A 10,286-nucleotide genomic window follows, 5' to 3' on the forward strand; every position below is an offset into this window, starting at 1 on the left:
CTTTGTATGACCGATCCTGTAGTTCTCTGGATCTAGACCAATTTCTTCGAAACATTTTGCAGCAGCCACCTTTGGATCCTTTTGGGATGCCATAATAGCTGGCGCTAAGATCATGTAACTGTACGGTCACAAGATAAAACTTGTATTACTTTGTCAATGAATCATTGTTTCAACACAGCCATGATAACATTTGTCCTAAACTAATGCATACATGCATATATATATATATATATATATGCATACATACATACATATATATGCATATATACTAATGTTTTAACTTGTTGGGACCTGAACTATGATCACCATAGGAGCTAAAATAGTATCGAATAAATAGGAGCTCAATTTGTATCGAATAAATAATCATTTTGAAGAAGATTCCAACAGAAAATATTTAAGCATTAATATCTTTTAGAATCTTCTTGAAAAATTCTACATCTTATTGTTTTTCCAAAGATTAAACAAACAATGCTTACCGCAATTTGAAGTCAGGATAGACCATCCTGTTAGGGAATCCTTTACGACAGATACGAATGCCTTCAAGTACACCGTTACAAGTTAACTGATGCATGACTAGGTAAGAATCGATGACACCTGGCTGTTTCATTTCATTAGGGATGATACAACGGACGAAGTGAGGTTGCGTTGCTCTTAGAGTGGTCATCAAATTGTTCAACTGTTCCCTGTAAGACGAAGAGACAGTGGAGAAACCACCGCCCTTCTTACCACGTCCACCTTTGCCACCACCGCCACCACCACCAGCATCACCAGATTGGCCTGGATGATCGGCAAAGATTTCAACGAGCAATTTATTGCCTGATTTTTTGAATTGATCGACGACCGAATCGTTTAGGGGGTCCTTGTTCTTTTCTAGCCAACCAGTGATGTTGTAGGGTACCTAAATATTTTTATATTAGTATATATATATATATATGTCGTTTTTAATTTTTTTTTCTTTTTTCCTCAATAAAATAGTATACAGGTTATCTCTGTAGGAATAGGTGTAATACATTGGTGTAATCATTGGAGGTGATTCTGTATAAAAAGCTAAGTCGAAAATGTAAAATAACATTTTTTCACTCCTTCCACCTGTTGTACCACCTGAGACACCCTGTACATAATTGTTAATAAGTAATAAGAATAATTAAGAAAACATACGTTGCCAGCATAATGTCCAATGGCAAAGTGAGCTGCTTGCTGACCAGGTTTAGGTGGTTTCGGTTTCAAGAAATTTGGACTCTTGCCCAAGTGATTGTTGTTCAATTTTTCTTCAAAGGTCTTATCAGTGGCCTTGGGGAACATGGACTCTTCTTCAAGAATCGAGAGGATACCCATGGGCTATTTATCCGAAATAACAGAATAAAAAAAAAAAAAGAAACAACAGAGAGAGATTAATAACATGATTTTAGTGATATATAATGAAAACCAAGAGTAGCGTTATGCAAAATTACACGAGTAAAGTTTAATTCATCAGAGCTCGATATTCTAATCAAATAATAACTTTCTGCGATAAGCAATTAGTCATTTAAAAAGAAAAAAGAAACTAAGATTTTATATATATATATATGTATGTATACATTGTGCAACGAGCTGTTAAACTCCTACAATTATATCGGTTAATTGTTTGATACTGAAAAAAAAACGCTACTCTTAGTAGATTCACTTTATTATATATATATATATTTTATTTTTTAATCTATTTTAACAATAAATGATACTATTCGATATGGATAAGATATTACATTTGGATTGAAAATTTCAAACGTAATACTTATTCTTCGAATAGTTATCATCGTGTTCTTCTTTCCACTGGACAAAGACGATAACGGGTATATAAATGTAAAATAGCACATAAATAAAACAATGAAAAAAGACACAGGCGCAAACACATAAAAACGTTATATATCAAAGCAAGCAAATGGTATTGTTGCGGCTAATATCTTTCTTTTTATGAGTCGAGCTGAACGCTCGCGAATGAGAGAACTCTCGGCTTTACCTTTTCGATCAAATCGATCGTCGACTGCAAGTCCATACCAAAATCGATAAAAGTCCAAGGAATACCCTCGCGTTCGTATTCTTCTTGTTCCAAGATGAACATATGATGATTGAAGTATTGCTGTAGTTTTTCGTTCGTAAAGTTGATGCAGAGTTGTTCGAAACTGTTGAACTGCATCATCCGAGGATGAAGAAGAAGAAGAAGAAGGAGCAGGAGAAGAAGAAGCGAACACGCACAAACAGAGAAAGAAAAAAAGAAAACAGAAAAAACTAGAAAAAGGTTCAAAGCTCAAATCAATTTTTGTCGAGGACAATCACATTGGTCTCGTCTGGACTTCTCGTCTCTTTTTCCTTCCTTGTGGGATAATCAGGATCTCTAATATTTTTTTCTTATTCACGTGCAAAGCTTTTTTTTTTTGTTCTCAATTCATTTTGCAAATACGATATCTCGAATTAAATGCGTATTATCACATGAACAGTCAATAGACACTTGCTTGGAAATATTTCTAATATAAGAAGAGAAGTTCTTTTTTCTCTCTCTTTTTTTGTTTTTCTTTTTTTTTTATAAATTTCGAATAGATCAAGTCTATGACCAATTGATAGAACGCATAAATGAAAAAGATGATGAGACAATGATAAGGATAGACACATATAGATAATGGAAATGTAAGTATTCTGGAAAGAATAATAGTTGGTTAGTCACGATCGAGCAATAAAGTCTAACGTAATTCCACATGCTCGAGCAGCCATTCGATTCTCATAATTCATCCTTCGATCCTTCCGCCAATTGATCGCCACAATGTTTCGGTCACAATGTTTCTTTTATAAAACATTATCGTGCCAAACTTGTTTTCCCTCGTCAGAAAGCTTGGCTCGGAAATACCTTCTCTATAAGATCAATCGTCTGCTGTAGATCCATTCCAAAGTCAATGAAAGTCCATTCGATTCCTTCCCTTGTATATTCTTCTTGCTCGAGAATAAACATGTGATGATTGAAGAACTGTTGCAATTTCTCGTTGGTGAAGTTGATGCAGAGCTGCTCAAAACTGTTGAACTGCTCGACCAAGGGGTGTGGAAGGGTAAAGCGGAGAACAGAAAAGAAAGGCATAAACAGCCGTCATTAATGCTGCTTATCATGATTTTTGTCATATTTTCGTTTTCCTTTGGTGGAGACAGTGGGGCGGAAGAGAAAGGGGAGAGGGCAGCAGGTATATGAATAAAAAAGAAGAAGATAGCTAGAGAATGCTCACGGGATTATGCAAGTTTTTAAAGGGTTGCGCGTCTGATGTAGGACGGGTGATAAATTACAACCAATTGAAACCAATTGACCAAATAGGACCGAATAGGTTTCAAAATGTTTGTTCTGTCGTCAAAGGGATGATAGGTACACAAAGATATGTATATGTATATGTATATGTATGTATGTATGTATGTATGTATGTATGTATGTATGTAGATGATATAGAAAAAGCGATAATTAATCATATCGAATTATATTGTTATATAACATGATTATGTTTCGATCACTTATTATCACAAGGAAGTATCAAATATGAGATAGTCGGAGATATGTTATCCCTTTGAAAAGATCTCGTAATTGCTAATTAAATAGGTATATGCATATATAGACGAAAGTAGAAGAAGGAGAGCCTTCTTATAGATTCGTCCGTCGATTTATAATTTCCATGCAAATGCTACTTGTTCTCATGTATTTTTTCTTTTTCTTTTACGATGAGCATCGAGAAATAATAAACACATGATTATAATGTGGGTTCAAGGGGTTGCGCATAAGGGGTACTCGTACTAGGTACCTTATTATTCGACAATATCGTGTTCCAAAGATTATCGTCGAATAGACAAGACAAACAAATGGCGAATGTACTACTTTAGCAAAACAGAGTTGGACCGATTCGGAAATTCTGATTTTCCTCTCAACACGGTCATTTTCTTGTTGTCGATCATCATCATCATCACCATCGTCATCGTCGTCGTCGTCGTCGTCGTCGTCGTCGTCGGCACGATTCATCATCCTTGTTACTTTCTCAGACTTTTTTTCTGATACATCTTTCTTAAAAGATGTCTTCGTGTTTACTTATTAATTTTTGGCCAATACCTTTTCGATGAGCTCTATACAAGCAGCCAAATCCATTCCAAAATCTATAAATTCCCAATCAATGCCTTCCTTCTTGTATTCCTCTTGCTCGAGTACAAACATGTGATGATTGAAGAATTGTTGTAATTTCTCGTTGGTGAAGTTGATGCAGAGTTGCTCAAAGCCATTGTACTGTATTTTGTTTATCAGCGAACCATTTCGTTGTTGCATGCGCATTTGCATGTAGTACGTGCGGGATGTGCGTTGATTGATCGATTGATTGATTGATGCACGGGAAGTGAGAAGTGAAAACGAAAAAGAGAAACACAGGAAGAAAAAGAACAATCATTATAGTGCATGCCATTTTTCTTTTGATGTGGATTATGGAGGAAAAAAAAAAATAAAAATAAAAAGGGAAAAGGTAGAAATGGTGTAGCCTAGTGTTTTGATGTTTCGTTTTGCCATGTGTATGAGACATTTTTTTGTTCTGAATTTCTATAATAAATAGAAAAAAATTGTTGGATCAAAAGCATTTGCAGGACGATTCGACAAAATTGGAACAACAATTGACAAAGATAGATCACTCGTTGATCCAATGATAATAACTAGGGAACTGGCTAAGTAGCATGACTAAATCAAAATCGAGTTAAAAAATAAAGAGAGGGGGAAAAAAAGAACAATGGAAAATATATCACAAATAAGGCAGGATGAAAAAAAAGGGGTTTGACGATGAGACAAAAAAACAGTGGACGATCACTTTTGCTGTCAATCGAAAAGCGTTAATTAATGGAAAAAAAGAAAAAAAGAAAATATGCAGCTCTCCGTGAGGAAATTTGTTCACGGATAAATTGATCCATATTCTCTTTCCTTAGAGATGGATTCGATTGCAGTATTTTGTTGTTGCTCTATTTTGTTTTTTGTTTTTTTTTTGTTTTTTTTTTTTTTTTGTCATCTTGATACCTTCTCAATCAATTCGATACATGCGAGGAGATCCATGCCAAAGTCTATGAACTCCCATTGAATCCCCTCCTTAGTGTATTCTTCTTGTTCGAGGACGAACATGTGGTGGTTGAAGAATTGTTGAAGCTTCTCGTTGGTGAAGTTGATACAGAGTTGCTCGAAGCTGTTGAACTGTTCGAGCAAGAAATATAGACGCATGCTTTTGTGGTCAGAGGAATCAAAGTTGATTAAACAGGCCCAATCTTCGATATTCCTTATTTTGTGTATTTGTATCTTTTTTTTGCAGTATGAGATTATGACTGTTTTTAATATCTCATTTCTACAAACACTGGGTACGAATAGAAATTTATCGTGCTTTATGCGTACGAATGATTATTGTCATATTGAAAGATCGTTTCTCTTTTTTCTTTTTTCTTTACAGAAAAATGTATTTCTATTAAAGTACTTCTACTGAAAATGTATTAGTCTATTGTCAACTACTACTGTAAATGTAGTTTACGAATAAATCCAAATGGTCAGACTACAAGTAATTTAGACCGTCTCTTGTTCCTTCATGGACGGTTGAACAAGTACGTTTCTACTTGTTTTAAATACGTTGTTAATATTTTCTATGTGAGGTCCACTGTTTCTGCATTCATTATAAAATTTATATACAATATACGTATATACATACATATATATATATATATATATATATATATATATATATATATATACGTACACTCATGTCATTACCTATCGATTTTTTCGCTGACTGCAATTTTCCAGAACGTTGAGAGAGAGAGAGAGAGAGAGAGAGAGATTTCTTCGAGATTAGAAAATAACAAATAAAAATAGGAGGAAAATCCTTACGAGAAATAAAACGTTTTGTTCAGAGACTCACCATGCTTTCTAGATAAAAATTAAGGTAAACATCTGAGAGAACAAATTTTTCTAAGGAAAACAAATCTACACTATTGCACAAAGGGGCGGGAGTGAGGGAGGTGTTTAAATACTTCAAAGATGGGGAAAACGATGAATACTGTCATAAATAGAATCATAAAATTTGAAATGTATTAGAGAATATTCAATGTCAATATTTGATATCATCTGTCGCATTTGAAATATTTCTCTAAAAATATAACTATCTAATGAGAAGAAATGTCTTTGGAAGAACATGTATGATTCATGCCTATGGTTAAATAAAAAGTAATGGTTGGAGAACAAAGATAATTACGAATGAGAAATAAAAACAATTGATAGGAAAAGAAGATCCACTATAATACCATCTAAATCGTGCTACAAATTTGTAAGAAAAAGCATTCAGGATATTGTCCAGAGATAATTGAAGAAGAACAAATATTTCTTTTGGGATGGTATGGGGTGGTCCCTCAAAAGAGGCTACCTTCTCGATTAGCTCGATACAAGCTAGCAAGTCCATTCCGAAGTCAATGAACTGCCATACGATTCCTTCCTTTTTATATTCTTCTTGTTCAAGTACAAACATGTGATGGTTGAAGAATTGTTGTAATTTCTCGTTGGTGAAGTTGATGCAGAGTTGTTCAAAACCATTGTACTAAAGGACGAAATGAATTTATGGGGTCAAGATAGAATTACGATTGAGAATTATCAATTGTTTACAAATCATGTGATCGAAGATATGTATGATGTGTAAAATATCGTTTTCTTCTCTTTCCGTCTGATTCTCGAGATAATCCTTTACTTTTGCTTTACTATGAATAAATGAATAAGAGTCGAGTTGTTGTGTTATAATCGAACATCGAATGTTTCATTAATTATTTATGTAAAATTATATATATATATATATATATATATATATATATATATATACACATAAATAAATAACAAAGAAAAGAAAGAATCGATGTTCAGAAAATATCTTATGTGTATAAGAATTAAATATATGTTGAATTTTTATGACCTCCAACACGTCGACGACTTTTAATTAACAAGCATTAAATAAACATTGGATTTAATTTAAGTCGTCGTCGATTGGTTTAACGTTTTCTTTGCTATAATCTTTTCAGGGATGTTAATTAATATGAAAGAATACTTACGTCGAAAATCTCAAAACCAGCAATATCTAGTACACCAATAAAATGTTGTCTCTTTTGTTGAGTATCCAGGGTCTCGTTACATTTCTTCACCAACCATTTGAATAATCTGTCGAACATAGCTTTCGACATAGCACCTACGGAATAGGCTACTTGATCTTTGTTACGACCTTGGGTGACGAACTCATTTCCGACCTTGATCCTTGGTTTCAATAAGTTCTTGTAAAGATCGGCACAGTCGCAACTAAGAAGTTTCGCGACTCTTTCACCTTCCTATAATTTAGAAAATATTTTTAATATTTTTGTTATGACAATAAATTAAACAACTTTTTTATGAATAAAAAATTACTCTGAAATTACTTTTTCATACGTTTAGAGAAATAAATGTAATGCATAAAGTATGCAGAATTAAAAGAAAAGAAATAATGCTTTGCGATATATATATATATATATATATATATATGTGTGTGTAAAAAAAAAAAAAAAAACATTTATAATTTCAAATATTTTTCCTAGTCAAATTGAAATATTTTCTTCACGCACCTCTGTACCATCAGCTTCAGCCTGTTCTTCTCGACCCCTTTGTTTGAACTTCATACCACCCATGTGCATAACAGCAGCAGTGATCTTGTAAATGTTATCCTTTTCTTCTTGCGTGAAGCCCAGCACGTCAAAGGCTTGCTATAGACATGAAAAATATTACGTTAATTATCCAAAATTTTAGAAATTTTCTCATGACAGGAATGATGATTGATATAAGAAATTTTGAAAATTCTTAAAAAGCAAAATTCTAAGATTCCTAAGAACTGCTCAAAAAGATCAAACATTCCTGACATGAAGATAATTATCTCATCTCATTATTAATATTTATATATATTTGCTTGTTAACTTAAGGCTTTTTATTTGCGGATGCTTGATTAATAATAAAAGCACACAAGGACGAGAGACAATCGACGTTATTCGTTAAACGTCAAAGTAAACTTAAATAAAATAAAATTACAAAGATATTTCAATCAAGCTACTGTTTTATTACTTTGACGTTTCACAGATTGTCGTTGTATAAGCGATTTTGTCATAGAAATAAATAAATCTTTATAAAAGCGACATGAAAAAGAAGCGTTGCTTAAACTATAGCAAAGAAAAAGAAAAAGAAAAAGAAGAAGAAGAAAAGATATGAACAGATAGAAAAAAATTGCTGAAGCTGAAGCTGAGCTCGTGTCGTGTAGCCGCTTCTTCCCTAAGCTTGAATCTCATTGAGATAAAAACAAAAAGCAAAAAACAGTAGACATGTTGGAAAAAATGCTTTGACTGTAAATATTTATCTCAATATATCAAAACATTGAACAACAATAATAATAGTAATAATAATTAGAAAGAAGAAAAACAATATGCAAGCAAAGAATATAAAAAAAAAATAATCGTTTACAAACGATTATTATTCTCACGTAATGATTTTCACCAGAGCTTTCTCTCACATCGAAAGAAAGAAAATAACAAAGGGAGAACAGTTTTGGTCCCTAGAGAGTTTAACTCAGAGATAGATAGATAGATAGATAGATAGATAGATAGAGATAGAGAGAGAGAGAGAGAGAGAGAGAGAGAGAGAGAGAGAGAAAGAGGAGATTCCTGTTGAAGGTTGCTTCCTCAGCTACATTTTCCGCCGTCCTTTGTGCTTTTTCAAGGTTTAAGTGATGAAAAAGAAAGAGAGAGAGAGAGAAGTAGTATTCCACGTCTTGGAAGATATCAGAGTTCAACGTGGTCCAAAACTGAGATCATACGTTGGACATATAATTCAACAAAGAAGGATATCAAATCAAAGAAATAACTTGATGTCAGAATAAGTATTTTCATATCATAAGAATAAGAATGATATTCTATTTCTTTTTTTTTTTCAACATGATCATTTTTCAATAAAAATTCTAACAAAAAGATATTGGGCTATTCGATAGATTCAAAAAATTTATTTTGTAAAATAATCATATAAGGAAAGAATATCATTCGTATCTTAACTACATGTAATCTCCAGGTTAAAGTACTGGTTTCAAATTGGGAAACAAAGGAATTAAAGATAATCTAATATGATTAGAAAAAGTAAGAAATTAGAAATATGGTCTATATGTCGGATCACACCAATTTCTAATTGATACTTTCCAATACGTAATCATATTTATATAGGGTACTACCAAAACCAATTTGTTGTAGTATCTACAAACAAATGATAACTACGATCAACATAGTATAATAAAGTGATCGAATCGAATAAGGATTCTCAAAGGTACAGTCTACAGAAATGGAAAATCAATGATAAAGGGAAGAAGAAGAAGAAGTAGGATAAAAAATATATCAAAAATCGAAGATTTTCCTTTTTTTTTTAGATTGAACTTACATCAGTAAGTTGACATTCCTCGCCATCGTCGACGTTGGGGATCGTGGTTTTTCCTTGAGAGACGTTGTGATAGTCATGTATGTCGTTGGATAAGAAACACATTTCTGCGAAGCATTATGAAGAAGATGGACAATTTGTAAAATGAATAAAAATTCACTTTCCTAGTTGAATCCTTTCCTTTTTTTCTAATCCTACATGTATGTGTATATATATATATATATATATGTATATACACATACATATGTATATAAAAGTTCCTAAACGAGATGAAAAATCCCTACGAGAAACGGCTGCCGAGGACGATGATATATAATTATACAAGGTGAGTGATAATGCTGATCGGGGAGCGAGTAAGTTGGGGGATGATTCTTTCCTTTTTCATTATTACTTTCCTAGCTTCGAACGTCCCCCAATCTCCCCGCACCCCGATTGCGCCGGCAAGCAGCTTTTGCAAGCGGGGGAGCGAGGGGATGGTTCCTGTCGAATCTTCATCCAGATTTCATGCCACCTTGATTAGAAAACACACTATGATTAAAATATTTTTCACAAAAATATGTGTATACGCAAATAGAGTAAGAGAGATCTAGCATGAACGAAATTTGAAATAATTAACAAAATTATAAGAAACAACAATTAAATAATTAAACAAAATTTATTTATTACTATTTCATATTCTTAATAAACGTAATTTTGAATAGAAGCTAAACATTTATTATTCAACAAACATTTAAAACATTATCGGACTCTATGCAAATCTTGTATTTCATTTATAATCATTTCGACAAAGTTTTATTATATC

The 10,286-nt window shown here is 32.9% G+C and overlaps 1 protein-coding gene across 11 annotated transcripts in view; it reads right to left on the minus strand.

Annotated features, from left to right (window-relative positions):
* LOC124956045 (myosin heavy chain, muscle) overlaps nt 1-10,286 on the minus strand; it is a 30,049-nt gene that overhangs the window by 12,704 nt on the left and 7,059 nt on the right. For 2 of the 11 annotated variants that reach the window (XM_047511392.1, XM_047511402.1), the window contains exons 7-12: nt 9,488-9,591; nt 7,645-7,782; nt 7,105-7,374; nt 5,048-5,218; nt 1,159-1,338; nt 477-898 (exon numbers count right to left, since the gene is read on the minus strand). In XM_047511392.1, coding sequence (XP_047367348.1) covers nt 477-898; nt 1,159-1,338; nt 5,048-5,218; nt 7,105-7,374; nt 7,645-7,782; nt 9,488-9,591 — 1,285 coding nt within the window. Of the gene's footprint in view, nt 1-476; nt 899-1,158; nt 1,339-1,996; nt 2,168-2,878; nt 3,050-4,108; nt 4,280-5,047; nt 5,219-6,431; nt 6,603-7,104; nt 7,375-7,644; nt 7,783-9,487; nt 9,592-10,286 lie in introns of all 11 variants that reach the window. The other 9 variants (XM_047511394.1, XM_047511398.1, XM_047511395.1 and 6 more) reach the window with 7 other exon arrangements.

Source organism: Vespa velutina, chromosome 20 (genome assembly GCF_912470025.1).
Source record: "Vespa velutina chromosome 20, iVesVel2.1, whole genome shotgun sequence".
Lineage (NCBI taxonomy): Eukaryota > Metazoa > Arthropoda > Insecta > Hymenoptera > Vespidae > Vespa > Vespa velutina.